The sequence below is a fragment of the Phyllosticta citribraziliensis genome (genome assembly GCF_038025025.1).
Source record: "Phyllosticta citribraziliensis strain CPC 17464 chromosome Unknown J3D65scaffold_8, whole genome shotgun sequence".
Classification (NCBI taxonomy): Eukaryota; Fungi; Ascomycota; class Dothideomycetes; order Botryosphaeriales; family Phyllostictaceae; genus Phyllosticta; species Phyllosticta citribraziliensis.
The window spans coordinates 1067349-1083577 of record NW_027117345.1 but is presented as its reverse complement, the minus strand read 5'-3'; the positions used below and the strand labels follow the sequence as shown (position 1 = coordinate 1083577).

The 16229-nt window shown below is 56.2% G+C and overlaps 3 protein-coding genes across 3 annotated transcripts; all 3 read left to right on the top strand.

Moving 5' to 3' along the window:
• Positions 1 to 595: 595 nt before the first annotated feature.
• On the top strand, positions 596 to 1643 carry J3D65DRAFT_556225 (3-beta-hydroxysteroid-Delta(8),Delta(7)-isomerase; the record flags this gene model as incomplete). Its single annotated transcript, XM_066797261.1, has 5 exons — positions 596 to 905; positions 956 to 982; positions 1038 to 1174; positions 1232 to 1466; positions 1534 to 1643. The coding sequence occupies 5 exons, from the start codon at positions 596 to 598 to the stop codon at positions 1641 to 1643; spliced, it is 819 nt and encodes a 272-aa protein (XP_066653780.1).
• An 837-nt stretch (positions 1644 to 2480) lies between these two features.
• J3D65DRAFT_436155 (uncharacterized protein) lies at positions 2481 to 8571 on the top strand. The gene is made up of 2 exons (XM_066796221.1): positions 2481 to 8197; positions 8252 to 8571. Exons 1-2 carry the CDS (start codon positions 2693 to 2695, stop codon positions 8309 to 8311), a joined length of 5565 nt encoding a protein of 1854 aa, XP_066653779.1. The 5' UTR covers positions 2481 to 2692; the 3' UTR covers positions 8312 to 8571.
• Positions 8572 to 13594: 5023 nt separating this feature from the next.
• Positions 13595 to 15689, top strand: J3D65DRAFT_659865 (uncharacterized protein; the record flags this gene model as incomplete). The annotated part of the gene is made up of 4 exons (XM_066802563.1): positions 13595 to 13839; positions 13897 to 14079; positions 14419 to 15249; positions 15546 to 15689. The coding sequence occupies exons 1-4, from the start codon at positions 13777 to 13779 to the stop codon at positions 15687 to 15689; spliced, it is 1221 nt and encodes a 406-aa protein (XP_066653778.1). The 5' UTR covers positions 13595 to 13776.
• Positions 15690 to 16229: the final 540 nt, after the last annotated feature.

The window sequence follows — 16229 nt, the reverse complement described above, 5'->3', positions numbered from 1 at the left end:
GGTAAGCTTGTTTGGGATCCTGGGATCGAGTCCAATTTCACTCGTCGACAAGCTTTCCGCGGGGCTTCGATTGTTGACGCGTTTGCGTAGGCGATGCGGAATTGCGGCAAAGGGTCGGGCCGCGATACCGAACGTAATTGGCCCAAAACGAGGCGCGATGACGAGGATGTTCTGGCAAGCCACTCGATGCTCGGCTCTCATGGCATTGCTGTCGTGAAGCGAAGTTGGTGGGTTGGTGACCGAGACCAACAAAGACACACAGCCTGCCGCCGACGGCTTGGGCAGTCGCGTTGTTGGCCGGGCTGCAACTGCAACTGCACCTGCAACCCGACAGCCATGACCCCACGCCCTCCGCCGGCACGCCTCCAACACCCGGACGGTCAACCGAACAGCCGCCGCCGCCGTCCGGTCTCAATCGACGAAACGAGCAATGGACAATTTCAATAAATTGGCTCCAATGGAGCGCACTCGCGACATCACGAATCGCCTCTCCGCCCGTCTTCTCCCCGTCCTGTTTGGCTGCAACGGCTTCCTTCCACTGCTTCAGGGAGACTGTCCACAATCCAGCCCAGCTCCGAGTCAACTGCAGTCCTCGATGGCCGACGACGGCATCGCGAAACACGTCGCATCTGCGACAACTGCCGCAGCTGCAGCCGCCGCCAGCGTATCCGAGACGGTTCTCGAAGTGCCGGTGCGATCCAATGCGACATTCACGCCCCATCCATATTATCCGCCAGGCGTCGAAATATCGGGGTACGAGGGCAATGACTGGACGTTACCACAACTTTTGGCGGCTTTTACAATCGGGTGCGTCTTCATTTTCGGGGTTGCGGCAGCTGCTGCGATGAAAAGGCGGCCAGAGATATCCAAGACAGATCTGGTCACGGTCCTTTGGTTTGTGCTCTGTAAGTAACCGAGCGACCACGCTACGACGGGAGCTTACCGTCATGTACAGGTGGATGTCTCCACATATTTTTCGAAGGTATTTCGTCTCCACTGCTCCAACGTTTTGGGCCAAGGTTGACGTCGACAACAAGGGTTCTTCGTCACCAACTTTGAAACTATTGGAGGATCAAAGCATGTATTTGGACAGCTCTGGAAAGAGTATTCGCTTTCAGATTCGCGCTACTTGACTCAGAACACGTTTGTCTTGTGCATTGAAAGCATCACGGTGGTAGGGTTGACGTGCATAACGCAGTGGCTGGAGCGAGACTGACCCCGGCTTCAACAGGTCATCTGGGGCCCTCTGTCAATTGCGACGGCCTACTTTGTTGCGACAGAGCACCCTCTCCGCCATCCATTCCAAGTCATCGTCTCTCTTGGCCACCTGTACGGTGACGTGCTCTACTACGGAACGACCGTGGTCGACCACGCGTTGCTCGGCGTGAGCTACTCGCGACCAGAGCCATACTACTTTTGGCTCTACTTTGTTTTCATGAATGCTTTTTGGATTGTCATACCGGGAGGTACGGACCGTCTGACTGTGCTGCCAATGCAGAACTATAAGCAAAGTGTGGAGCTAACACGACGCAGTATTGATTTACAATAGCGTCAAGGCATGCGCAAGAGCATTCAGGGCGCTAGCGAAGATGGAGCGAAGTCTGAGGGCAGTGAGCGAGGTGACGAAGGCGAAGGAGCTTTGATTGGCTGCAATGACATAGATACCCGACGAGTTATGCTTTTCGACGATGCACGGCAGTTTCTTCAGGTCGAGGGGGAGGATGGGGAGACCCGGTCGGAGGGAGGTTGTTGCTTTTTAAAAACAGGAGGCTATCATCTGCAACTAGAGATGGAGGAGGAGGGGTTGTCTTAGAGTTGGCGAGAAGTGAGGAGGCTGGAGTTGAGCGAAGCGGTGTGTTCACAGGCTGCGCCGCGTCTCGTAGATCCCGCCCGCTGATCGCAGGGAAAGACAGCGGCGGCACGCCCGGGTGGCTGCGCTGACGAGGGTGCTGGAGGAGGTGAGATGAGATGACATGTCGGAGCGACAAGATAGAGAGAACAACTGCACTGCTACTGCAGGCGCATGGCCACGCGGGCGTTTGGTGAGGAGCGAGAGCCAGAGAACCAAGTAGAGCTGGAGCTGCTGGCGGCGCATGGGATGATCCCGGCAGCGACCAAACGTAAACACTCGACGCCGCCGCAACAACAAACCAACAAAAGTCACTCACGGCTCTCTCCCCCCTGGACCTCCTGCGGCCTGCCAGCCTCGTTGGAGTTTGCCTGCTCTGCACCCGACTGCACTGCACTGCACTGCGCACCTCGAGCATGCGCCCACAGCCTGCCGTCGACGCCACGAAGCTGCTCGTCCCACTAATCTAATCGCCCTGCGACGCTGCGCTGCGGTACCCAAGCAACCAGTCCAGTCTGTTACCGTCACCGTCACCCACAAGACACCTCTCCTCGCACTTGACCGCGCCCCTCCTCCAACGGCCCTCTGGATGTCCGCCTCTCGTTGCTCTCCGATCCTCTGCTTTCCGCCCCCGCCGTCGTGAAGTCCAGGCCTGTCAAGCCTGCTGCAAGGTCCGTGATAACAAGCCCGACTGCTCTTGAACAACCCCAAGAGCAGAGCCCAAACATTCCACGCGGCCTCTTTCCGCTTCACCCCCTCTGGGCGCCCACGTCATCCGTGTCCAACACCCAACCCAAGACCTGTGCATCGCGACCGCTCACTCACTTGCTGATTATAGGCCCCATGACTGCGCCCACGACCCCCAAGAAAGTCACACCCGACGCCAAGCCGACAAAATCTCCCTTCGTCTTGGGCAAGGGCCCGGAGCCCATAAATAATGCGAGCATAAAGGCCAAAATCCAAAAGTGGCAGGCTGCTGGCGGCGGCGCCGTCGTCGTCGAGGATGGTGTTGCCGCGACTCCCGACGAGGCTGCGTCGCCAAAGCCCAAGGAGGAAAAGAAGGACACACCAGCCAAAGCACCAGACGTCGCCGAGGGTGCAGACAAGCCAAAGGCCAACGACGCAGCTGCCGAAGCCCCCGCAACTCCGTCGCCCCGAAAAAAGGCCCAAATCACTGTTGCCAAGCCCAAGGCCAATGGTCTCGACAAGGAGGTTCAAGAAGCCGTCACTCCAAAGAAGCGAGTCGTGAGTGACGGACGCTGGCGCAAGGACCGCTCTCCAGCTAAGGATCCTCAATCGAAACCAAACGCCTGGGTCCGGACGGCAAGAAAACCGAGTCCTAAAGAGGAGGAGAAGCCGCCGGAGCCCAAGAAGAGCGCTGTGCGCAAATTCGTGCCGCAGCCAGTCTATGGGCCCGATGGAACCAGAGTCATGGCTGTCAGACGGCGGCGAAAATCGAGCGCATCCAAGAGTAGTGAAGAGGACGTTTTCGAAGACGAAATGCCGTATGAGCCACCTTCAAGCGGCGATCGCGTCCGGGAAGCCATCAGGCAACACGAGGAGAAGAATGGTCTTGATGATCCGGTCGAGGTGGTTGTGAAAAAGAGGACCATCCGGAGGTCGAGGAGAGATTTGGAGGACGAGGAGCCACCGCGGCCAAACTACAGCCCCGAGAGTCCGGCCGTTCGTGGCGCGAGGTCTGAGGACGAATTGCGCCGGAGACGCAAAGCAAGGCGAAGGCGCGAGCCTGGCGAGCATCTGTCAAGTCCACCCGCGCAAGATGATTCCGACAGACGTCGAAGCCGAAGGGCATCTCATCGCTCAAGACATTCCTCTCCAGGACCGCAGGGAGACGACACACCCACTTCTACAAAGGATGCACCGCCGCGCTCGACTCCTGAAACTCCTACAGGAGTATTTGGAACGCGTGTGGAGGCTTGGCTGTCTGGAACACCTGATCCTTTTGGAGAAGGCAAAGAGAATGGAAAGGAGCAAAAGCGCAGGAGAAGGAGTGGGCGCCATTCCTCGTCCAGCACTGAAGAATCTGTTCTTCATGCCGACGATCGCCATGACGACATTGATCACGGCCAACTTGGCGGCGAATCTAGTCCTCGCCATGGAACTGTTAGGAGACGGAGACCTCGACGGGGTCTTGATGGCCAGGACGACCTATCCGCAGACGATGCGCCTCGACGTCGACGTCCTCCGGCTCTTGACTCAGAAAACTTAATCACGGTGGAGTACGATTCTTCGGCGCCATCGTCTCCCGCGTCTCCTCTCAAGCGAAGAGGTGCCACCCGAGGCTCCGAATCACCTATCAGATCCCGATCTTCAACGCTACCGGCCACCATTCCTGAAAACGAAGTCGTTTCGTCCATTGATTCGTCTGTCGACACAATTGATCACCAACAAGCGTTTGCTGAACCACTGGGACGTGTTCCTACAAAACGCGAATTCCCGACAACCGGTCGGAAGTTGTCGACGATCGTTTCGGTCGAGACACCAGATCCAAAGGGGGCAAAGAGGGCTGTTTCGCAGCACTCGGATGACACAGTCGGGCCTGACGATGTAGCTAGCAAAGGCCCCTCTCTTTCCAGACGGCCCACCGACTCCGTCTCCACGGTAACTGGGAGGACGCGCCCAAGTACTCGATCCAGACGGCGACTAGTTTCTCATGCCGACGTCATCTCAGTGCTTTCCATGCCTGAAGAAGAGCAGAACAGAAGTAGGAGCATCGTCTCCGCGCGGAGCATTCGAACGAGCAGAAGCCGACTTGCCACTGCGACCATGGACGACTTGATGCGAGAACTACGGTCGGACGAATCCAAATACATGCGCGAGCTTCGGACGCTTGTCGACGGCGTTATCCCAGTACTGCTGACTTGCGTCCTTTCTAAATCAGACGCAGCTGTTGCGGCAGGCCTGTTCAGCAAAGGAAAGAAGGACGACCCGCACATCACGAAGCCCATAGTCGACATGGGAATCGCCTTGGAGCGGCTCAAGTCTCTCCACAAACGGATCCCGAAAGAACGACCGGAATCTCTGCTCATGTGGGCCCAGAGTGCTCACAAAGTTTATAGCGACTATGTCAAGAGTTGGCGTTTGGGATTTCAAGATGTCGTCGTGAACCTAGCGCCGGCTAGTGACAAGGAAAATACTAGGACTCCACGTGACGCTGAGTCTGAAATGGCTCGAAACGAGGATGGCTACGTCGTCAATGGTGATGGCGAGCGAGTTGACGTGGCGTTCCTCCTCAAAAGGCCGCTGGTTCGTCTCAAGTACCTGGCCAAGACTTTCAAAGGCATCAACATCCTCAAGCCTTCGGACAGGGCATCCGAAATGGCCACCAAGTACCAGATTTTGGTTGAAGATGCCCGCAGACGCTCCTATGAAGAGCGGGCAAGGCTTGAAGACGAATCGGCGGCCAATATTGACCCAACTCGAGCCAGAGATCCGCGCAGTCTCGCTCCGTTGACCGGCGTTTGCATCGACCATACACGCTGCGTCCGCGCGAGGGATTACTTCGACATGACCCTTTTGCATTCTAGCGGCCAAGAAGTAGATTGCAAAGTTGAGCTCTTGCTTCGCGACGACGCTCCCGGCCGAGGAATCAGCGGTGACCTCCTGATATGCGAAGTCGACAGTACCGGGCGCTGGCTATTCTTCCCGCCGATTCTCAAGAGCAGGCTTTCGGCTCGAAATGGCGACTACCAAGGCGAGATTGTGGTCATGGTCCGAGGATCCAAGTCCGGAGGAGATGAATGGCAGGAGCTGTTGACATTGCGCACAGATGTGGAAGAGGTTGGATTTGAATGGGTGCAAATGTTGGGTCTGACGCCAATACCACCCAAGGTCACTCGCGCAAAGAGCTTCAAGCAAGAAAAGGCCAGGCCACCAAGCAGTCTTGGATCTTCACGGCTGACTGTCGAGACTGGATCTACCCTGCCGTTATCCAGTCGCACTCCAAGTCCACGTGAAATTCAAATACCCATTGGAGAGCAGGCCAGCGAAATCGCATCGAGATGGACCATCGAAACTCCAGAACGGCAGAGGACGCACTCGTCAGAGACTACTCCAAGCACACCCCCGTCCAGCGGAAGCAATAAGCTCAAGGGTATGCCCAAAGCTGACGAATTGTCGTCGAACAGTACAGCTGGCGAGGATCTCACACCGCGGCAAACGCGTTCTCAGCCACCTCCAGGTCGTTCAGCTGCGACAGCGTTCACTGACGCCATGGTGCGTGCAGAGAGCCCGACCGCTCCCGCCCTCAAGCGGTCAAAGGCCCAGCGGCATTCCAGGGATGATCCCCGGACCAGACGTGGCTCGAGGGACAGCAGCGTTCAAGAATCTCTGCCAGCAACATCTAGTCAAACCTCCCAAACCCAACCTGATTATGATTTTAGTGTGGTCGACACGTCTTCCTACCTAACCCAGAGCACTCAATCAACTCGGAGTACCACTTCTGTTGAGACGAAGAAGGGTGGCTACTCTGTCTGGTATCCCCCCTCTGGTACTGATGAGGACAGCTACAGTGACCGCTCAGAAGAGGAGGAACACATTCCTTTGGCTGCAAAGATCCTGAAACCGTTTAGCAGGAACCGTCGAACCTCGTCCGTTCCTACGACGGATATGCCAACGGTCAACAGGTTAAGGAAGCCCAGCCCAGCGCAAGCGCCGACACGAAATGATCCACCACCAGAACCAGCACCAGCCGAAAAAGAGTCGACGTCGCCAAACAAGTTGCAAAAGAAGAGATTCACGCTACCATTCACAAAGGACTCGGCTGAGAAAGAGCCGGACGATGTACCACCTCCTCCGCCTCCACATCGCGTTGTGAGCCCGGCCCCATTGAGAACTGGTGGAACGCCGAATCTTAGTCCGACTGCTGCGACATACAAAGGCCACAGACGCACCTCGTCTCCATTGAAGCATGAATATCATCCGTCGACCTGCAGTGACTCCTCTGGAGACAGCGACCTTTCTTACTCGGATGAAGACTCCATTTTCTCTGAATCTTCCGAAGACGAACTTGAGGCTGCAGACGTACTCGGCTCTCTACCTGCCACTCCAATGGAAACCTTCAAGCGCCAATCGCCGCCCGAATCGCTCTACACCTCTCCCAATGACACTCTTACGCCCTCTCAATCTGCTTCCCAAGCTCCGTACCGAACCGTTCCTTCTACCAGCACGAGACCTCTCAAGTCAGTGGCCACCCTGATGGCCTGGTCCGACAAAGGAATGTGGACGGCCCTCCACCCGGAAGAATGCAGCATTGTCGTCACTCCAGGGCTGATTGAAGCCTACGAAATGAGCGCGGCACACTCCAAAGACACTCCAGACAAGGAAGCTGTTCAGGCTGCAGCGGGAACGCAACCACTAGTTGCGCTCGAGCTCACGCCACTTGTCCCGTTGTCGCGCGGAACAGCGCTGGACATCTCGATCCGCTCTCCGCCGACTGCCAATTCGAAATTGAAGGTCGGTGCCAACATTATGTTCCGGTCGCGGTCTCAGGACGAGTGCGAGTTGTTGTACGGGTACATCAATAGTGCCCGGATTAACAATCCCACGTACATCGCCTTGCAAAACGCCCGAGGCCCTTCTGCACGGCCCGATACCTGGGGTGCTCTCATGGACCGGCGCAACGACGAACGGTCTGACCCTAGCATCATGGGAGGCAGTAGCTGGTGGGGCAGCCTTGCCCGTCGAGGCACCTACCGCGCCAAGTCCACACGTGCAATCAGTACTTCTGCTGGCACTACGTCCAGTGTGAACACTATCGGTAGCGCTTTTAGCGCGCTCAAACGGTTCTCTACCAGCAAAGGCCTCTTCAACATTGCTAAATCGAGCATCCACTCATCGGGCGACGGAAGCCGGTCCCGCAGCACCGACAGCCTAACCATGGAATGCGAAAGCAGCACGGGCGCCTCTCCCAGCAAGCCCGTCTCCCCGACCGACCCGTTCGGGAACGGCTTGCCAGTTGGCATAACGAACCCCAAAATCCGCCTGTACTCACGCGAGTCGAGTTCGCGTTGGCGCGACATGGGCAAGGCGCGTCTCTCAATCATGCGACCATCGCGTCCGTCGACGCCGTCTCAAAACGTTCGTATCGGCCAGGGCGGGCCAGGCCAGCGAGATCCTGAAAACGAAATGCGCATTGTGGTGCTCGGCAAAACCAAGGGCGAGACGCTGCTGGACGTGACTCTCGGCGAGAGCTGCTTCGAGAGGGTTGGACGGCTCGGCATTGCTGTCAGCGTGTGGGAAGACACGGTAGGGACCGACGGGGATCTTGGTGGTGTGCCGGCCGTTGGAGGCGTGGCGGGGACGCGGGCTAGGGTGTTTATGATTCAGGTGAGTGCTTTTCTTTTGTTCTATTTCGCGAAATCCGTTGCTAATGGGATGCAGATGAAAACCGAGCGCGATTGCGCGTACTGCTTCTCGCTTCTTGGCAAACTGCGGTACTGAAGACTTGGCTTTCTCGATTTCCAACCGGCCGGCTTCGAGTCACCTGTTCGAGACCGCGGTTCTCCTGGAGCGCTTCTTTTCGTCTGAATCATCATCTCTACGCGGACCCTTCAGCTTCCGAGTTCTGCCTAGCCATCAACTCACGCTTGGCCACCCCTTCGCTCTGCCGACCTTTAAGGACTACCCCTTCATTCAAATCAGGAAAACGATAATGAATAGACTCATACCCATTTCTTACACACCCGGTCCCTTTCCTGGAGGCCCTTTTTCCTCTCTCGTAACTGGTTAAGGGACATCCCACGTGCATGTTTACCGCACGCGACCGATATACTGGCTTTCGCTTTCCTCTTGCCAGTCCGGACGGGCTGAGCTAGGCTTTGCATGAGAGGTGGTTCAACGAACGGGAGGAACAGATCCTTTCTCTCCCTTTCTAATTCACAATCCAAATGACTTCAAAATTTCCTTCATGCTCCATTTCATCATCGTCAGTCCATCTCCTTGTGTCTGTACAGCAATACAATGCATGGCGTGGGCGACGTGGGCGTTTATCTCTTGCCTTGCCAGGCCTTTCGATTTCCTCTTGCCCCTTCCCTTTTCTCTGGTCCCTTCTTCTCATTTAACCGTTCTCATGACTCGTGTTTCCGGGTCCGTCCAGACGGCAGGACCTCTCTCGGTGTGTGGGCGCGGTGTTGCTGCATAATACCATGGACTCTATTTAGGCTTTGCTTCTTTTCCTCTCTCTGCATTTTAAACACATTTTTTCCCTCCATTATGATTTTTTGCGCTTCTCATCTCTTAGAAATACACTTACTTCTAATTGACATGACTTTTGTCTCTTTTGCGTCGTCGCGGGCTGTGTTGATCCGAAGTGATGGTCAGTGGTGGTAGTGTGTTGGTGTCATAGCGCTACTTTCCCGCAAGCTTCATGTCTTCTATCTGTTAAGAGTTGACTTTTTCACTGATCATGCATGATGTACGCCTTTTTGCTCGTGTTGCTTACTCGATGGGTACGACGACGAGGAAAAATAAACATGCAGGAGATTTGCTGGAGGACCTGTAGTGATAGGGCTAGGTCGTATTATACAGCTATACAGCTACCATATTCAGAGGAACGCAGACAGTTTGAAAGGTGAGACACATAGACGAAATTGCAAATGTTCTTAAGTGTACAAGAAATTTTGTCCATTTACCCTGCTAAATCGTGAACCTTCTCCTCAATCCCTCTCTCTGTGTCCCTCTCACCAACATCTCCACACCACTCTCATCACCGTGCAGTGCGACACCAGATCCAATCAACCCATACGTCTCGCGCAGCAGGCCCGCCGACAATTGAGACCATATCAAGCAGTCGTGGCATCATCACATGCGTAGAACAATGGTTTCCACGTGTCCAGGGCAGGGCGTAAAGGCACGCAGCCATGCGGATAGCGTGGACAGCGCAACCACGGTTCTGCCTACCCCGCGAAGCCCTTGATCCAACCCTTTTGTGCGCGAGACCCTCTTGATGGCGTGATTTGGGTGCGACGACAAAGCTACTGAGCTAGCTGCTAATGGTATGTTCAACTTTGGATCGGCGGGCGCATTCGCGTTGGCGGCTTTGACTTCTACTGAATGAGACTGCTGGGATGGGACTAAATTTCGCAGCTCTGTCGATGCCCTGGTTTTGAGCGGCACCCGCAGCACACTGTAGGATAGTTGCGGAGAAGAAGTCCGTGTGGCTGCTCGGTGGACAAGTCAAGGCTCAATCACCTGGTCCAGGGAAACTGAGTGATGCGAGAACTGCAATTCTCTGCATCGACTGGGAGCCAAGCCGCGCTCATGCATTGGAGCGGCCAGCTTGGAGCTGAGGGCTCTTCTGATTCCACAAGTATCGCTGAATCGCGGCTGGCCTGAGTGGCAGGCGGCGCAGTGTGGGCCTTCTGGACCTGAGGTTTTGAACTGATGCTCGACCTGCTGGAGGATGGTCCAGCTTTGAGATTGTATCAATTGGCAAGACTGACAGGCTTTCGCTTGAGGGGAAGTTCTCGCTGCGAAAGGAACGAGAACAGGTAGCTCGGGCGGTGATGACGTCTCAAGGCCTCTGTGATGATCTTGTCAGCGCCACTCTTCCACAGCAATATGTCAACGCGAACACGAAACCCTGCTACACATCCACCTCGTCGACAACAGCAACATTCCGAAGCAATAGCAATAGACTTGACCTTGACCATTGGACCGATGCCCTCGGTGTTATGTCGATGAAGATGGTGGTTTGGTGGTGGTTAGCACGGACATTTTCCATCTCCGCGCGGCTCAAGCACGCCATCGGCCGCGCAAATGTTCTGATGCCGCACGCTCATCACGTCAACAACAGAAAGGAGACCAAGTGTGCCCGCCGAAGCTCGGGACTCCCGGGGTATGCCACACGAGCTCGTCATCGTCCCAGCTGTCTGGGGTTATAAAGTGCCGCGCTGCGCCCGCAGTCAAGTGAGGCGCCTTGGTACTCTTTACCTGCGCGGCCTGTCATGCTGGCAAATCCACCGTCTCGCTTCCTTTCGTTTCTGCAGATGGTCGAGGTGCTGCAACTCCCTTCCAATGGCGCAATATGAAGGGCACTTTCCGATGAGGGCAGCTTCCGAATGGGTGGTGGGGGGTTTTCGAGGCGACGGTAAGCGATGCTATGTTTGGACATGGCATTATTGCATGTGAGATGCTTGTGTAGGTTGACTGGCGAATCAAGACACTGCTCTTACTTAATGCTGATGTTCAAAATGGCAGAGCCAAATATTACGACGCGCAAACTCGTGGGTCTTTGTCAGACAATTGCTCCTTCGACAAACGCCATTCGTGCCCGGTCCAGCGGAAACTTTTGGTTTGAATTTGCACCAAAGACAGTCATCGGACGCGGACGAGTAGAACGTAAGTGGTGAGGGTTCTATCGGTCGACGCCTTCCACTTCTGGCCGAGATCCATCAAGAGCTTGGGAACATGGTGCAGTGGACCAATGAAGTCTCTGTGGCCTGCACGAAGAGTGTCGCAACATGTTGGAGTGGGCGTCACATGCCATGGCGCATCGTGGCGCTGTGGAAGGAAGCGCGCAGCTCCAAGATCGCAACACTGTGCGACTGGAGCGCGTTTCCTGCTCTGGGACTCCTAGCTCTTCCATGGCGGCTTGGTGTTGTAACTAAACACCCAGCCAGCTCTCGCCGCTCCATTCCACGACTTCGGCTGCAATTCCAGGTACCTAGGATTGCAACCACACGACAGTCAATAGTCGTGCAAATCGCAAGGTATCCAAGGCTTTGCAATACGCTGGTGTCGAGTTTCGCAGACCAACGCCCAAGTCAGGACGCGTGCAAGTACCGCAGGATCCCAGACCAAAACCGGACACGTTTGACGATTGCTGCCACAACTGAAAAAAATGAGTGATGCGGAGCAGCGTTCCTGCGTCACGATGCCAGCATTCGCTTCGCCGACCAGTCGCACGGTAGTCGCCTGATGCATCGACGCCGTGGGATCACCTCTCCTCATGATGAGAGACTGACGCCATTGGGGAGCAATTACTTCACCGACGGCGTCAGGTTCCGGATAGTAAACATTTGCTGCCGGCAAGCCGCCGAAATGTGGCGGCGCCTCCACGAAACTCTTGGAGATCCGCTCTTTTTACCGTCAATCCCAGCGAAATGGCATGGATATGGATCCCCGACCAAGGACAGCTGGAATCTGTAAAGAGAAGGCGACATGTCAAATCAGCGCATGGACGCAAAGCGCGAGCGATCAAACTCGACGCCGAAAGCTAAACTGCACGCAAAAGAACGAGCGAAAAAGTCAAAAGGTCGCAGTGGACGTAGCATCTCAACACAGGTTATAGCGGATGGTTTGGAGCACAGGAAACAGCAGTAAGTCGTTGAGCACGGTCAGACGGCTCCAGGTCCGGATCGCATCACCTCGGGAGCATTCCAGACCGGATCAGCAGGTACTGCCCCAGGCCAAGACGGACCAAAATCAGATGGAATCTATCCGCTCCGTCGCGGGCAAATCCACCGGAAGCCGAGATTTCTTATGGAGACGGCCCCAAACATTGGTAAGTCGGAGGGATGGCGCAGAGCGAAAAACCGCGGCCAAGTTGGTGAGACGACAGTAACCGAAGGCCGGACCGAGAAGATCCTGGATTTTGTGGATTCTTCTGCAATGCAACTTTGCCGGGATCCATTTTTCTTCACGTCTAGTTTCCTTGTGTTGCGTCTTGACCCGTGGTCCTAACCACGTTTTCTCTCGTCGTCCGAAGTCAGTTTCGTAAGAGAGTCCCAGACTCCACCGTTTCCTCGACCCGTTTGAGCCGGTTTGCGGCAATCACGGCGTTGCGGAGAAGGACTACTTTTTTTTTCGAGTCGTTCTCAGCTGTCGGTGCGATGGCCATGTCCGAGTCATGAGATGGCCAATGGGGCCGTGAAACTGACTATTTTTGAGCTGTCCCGCGGGGTTCGTTTTGGAGTCGGCTACTCCGCGCGATGGCAGTGGGTCGCGTTGTTTTGAGCCAGGTACAGCCCAGCGCAGCCCAGCAGATGCAGGACAGGGAGGGACACGTCCGGCGGCGACTGCTCAACAGAAAACGACTTGGGCAATTCCGAGCCGTGGCGGAGCAGCATTTTCTGCAATAATGTCTCGACCCTCGGGCGGGATGCGGCCGCCGCGTCGCTAAGTTCAGGTCGCTGGCGGGCTGAGCAGGTCTGGGCAAGCAACAGGGTTGCAGCAATTCGCCAGTCGGCAGGGCGCCATTTCCGGCAAAGAGGGTCCAGCAAAGGTTTGTTTGGGAGGGTGCTGGTGCCAGTGCCTCAGCAGGGCTGGCGTGGGGTGCTGGCGGCGAACCTGGCACGACGCATGCGGCTCGAGGCTCGGGCTCGGGCTGGCGCAGGCGCCGTTCTGGATTCGGGCTGGTCACACGGGCCCCACGATGGCGATGGCGGCGGTGTGGTGTTGGTGGTGTTGGTGGTGGTGGTGGTGGTTGTGCGAAGTGGTGGTGCAGAGGCTTTCGCTCGGGCGCGTCGCTCGCTGAGTTGAGTGCCTGTGTTGTGTGGGGCGGCAGAAAGTTGCAGTGACGTCGGAGGCGACAGGGACCTCTGGGCCGACCGGTCGACCATGGCTCTCTCCCACCCACTCAGCACCCACCGTGTCCCATGCCGCCTTATCTGACATGGTCGACACCATGCTCGCGACGACGCCCTGGGCCGCTGGGAAACCGCTCATGGCGCTAGAAAAGCTTCGCCGCCGCCCTGCTCCCTCTCCGGTTCCTTAAATCCACCCTCAAGCTCCCTCGGACTGTGCCGCCGGCATCGCTACTTCTCCATCCCTCTCCTCCGTTGCAATTCGTTGAAACACACGAGAGCTCCTTCAGACCATCTCTTTGTTCCTGGGCGTCCCGAGACCGGATTGGAATATATTCGACTCCCGTCGCCCGAGACCTCTGCGCGAGTCTGTCATTCGCCATGACGACCAAGCCAGTCTTTGTAGCCACCCACCCGCGGGCATGCTCGACCGCCTTTGAGCGCGTACGTCCCAGTCCTGAATCTCTGTCGCAATCGAGTAATGCTGACTGTTGATTCCAGGTCTTCATGACCCGCCGTGACGAACTCCAATGTGTCCACGAACCATTCGGAGACGCCTTCTACTACGGACCCGAGAGAATCGGCGACCGCTACCTGAACGACGAAGAGGCCAGAATCGACAGTGGCTTCTCCAAGAGCACATACAAGACCATCATCGAGAGAATAGATCGCGAAAACACCCAGGTTGGATCCCTCCCTCCGATAGGCACTGCGTTGCCTATTCGGCTTGCTTGCATGTCGTCTATCTCGCCCCTGTCAATCCGTCTTTGTTCCTACCAATCCCTTCCTCTCATGCCCAGATCTCAATCTACAATGCGACACGTCTTTCCCACGCCACTTTCCCCTTGCCCTTGTGCCTGAATGTGCTTGCCGTCTCAATTGCAAAGCAGCTCGACGCCCAAGACAGCTCAACCTGTCTAGCTCCGTCCTTTCAGTTTCCTTGTCAGCCTGGCGAGTACCGCGGGAACTCGAAGCATACCATCATGCAACGCGAGTTCTCTACAAGTACTTACCAGGAAGCAGGGAAAGCGAATCTTCATCAAGGACATCGCCCACTACTTATGCCCGCCCAATGGAAAGCCCGCCTCGATAGCACCATCTCTCGTTCAGTACAAGAGGGGCGTTGGAACCGACGGCTCTGGCAAAAACCTGCACCACGCCCGCGTCGACAGCGCCCTAGACACGGACGGCACCGCCGCCACAAATGGCGGCACCATTCAGGGCGTGCCGGCAGCACAGCTGCCCCGGGAGGCACAAAACGTCAAGACCCTCCCAGCAACCGTCCCTCCGCACCCCTACCCCACCGAGGTCGAAGAAGGCAACCCGACCGTGGTGCCGACGCAGCTCCTCGCCAAGTTCCACTGGACTTTCCTGATCCGCCACCCGCGCAACTCCATTCCGTCATACTTCCGCTGCACGGTGCCGCCTTTGGACGCCATCACGGGCTTTTACAACTTCGACCCGGCAGAAGCCGGCTACGACGAGTTGCGCCGCATCTTTGACTATCTCAAGAACACTGGTCTGGTGGGGCCCAAGATTGCGGGGCAGAATGACGACAAGCCTGCCACGAATGGCACCCACGGCCCGAACGGCACCACCACGGCCACCAACGGCGTCAATGGCTCGGCCGACGCCTACGAGCGCGTCGAGATTTGCGTCATTGACGCCGACGACCTGCTCGACAATCCCGAGGGCATCCTGCGCCGCTACTGCGAGAGCATAGGCGTCGAGTTCAGCCAGGGCATGCTCAACTGGAACGACGAGGACCAGGAGTGCGCCAAGGAGGCGTTTGAGAAGTGGAAGGGCTTCCACGAGGACGCCATTGGAAGCAAGGACCTGAAGCCGCGCGCAAAGGTACGTGTGACGTAGCTGCTTTTTGCCGTTGTCTTGTCTCTCTGTCTCCTCGATCCTGTCGCTCTACTGCTGCCATTGTCGGATTGTGTGTTCTTTCGCGCCTTGTCTCATTCTCTCTCCTCATTGGATTGGATTGGATCGCACTGCGTTTTTAGCCACTGAGCCACATTGAAAGACGGGACGGACAGACCGGGGGAAAAAGAAGACGGGAGGACGCGAAAATCAGCTACGCTAACCCCATCGACCCAACCTTTGTTTCTTTTGAACAGCATTCTTACACCGCTAATCACGTTTAGAAAAAGATCCCCAAGTCCGACGCGGAGCTGTACGCCGAGTGGACCGACAAGTTTGGCCCCGAGGGCGCAAAGTGCATCCAGGACACGGTCGACAAGAACGTCGCCGATTACGAGTACCTCAAGAGCTTCGCCATGAAGGTGTAAGCCGGTTCCTTCATGCACGGTGGAGTTGACGAGTAATCGAGTGGTGGTAATTTGAGCAACAATTTCGGGAAAGAGGGGGAGGGGAGGGGAGAGGAGAGAGGGGTATTTCAGGAGCGGCTCCGACCTCAACGAACGGGCCAGGCTGACGACGGAACACGATTCGGGATTTCGTTTTCGTTCTTGCGCTTGGCTTGATCTTTCTTTAATTCTTTTCGCCGTGTTGGATTCACGCGGTCTTTTGGGTGGAAGAGGGGGGGCGGGCTGAAACAGGCAGCTGGACAGATTGGCAGACGGGTTCTGTCCCCGTCGTTGGATAACAAAGGCGGCGCCAGATTGCATCTGAGAAGAGAGGGGGAGGCAGACAACACACCACGGAGGAGAAAGGGTTTATTCCTACGCTTCGCTACTTTACGCCGAGTCTCACAGCATGGCGCGGCAACAATGATGAATACATGCAACGACCACATCTCATTCTTCCTTTGGCTCCCTGGAATTCTCTTCCAAGTCGACATTCTTATCATCTCTTGTTTCATCCTTTGT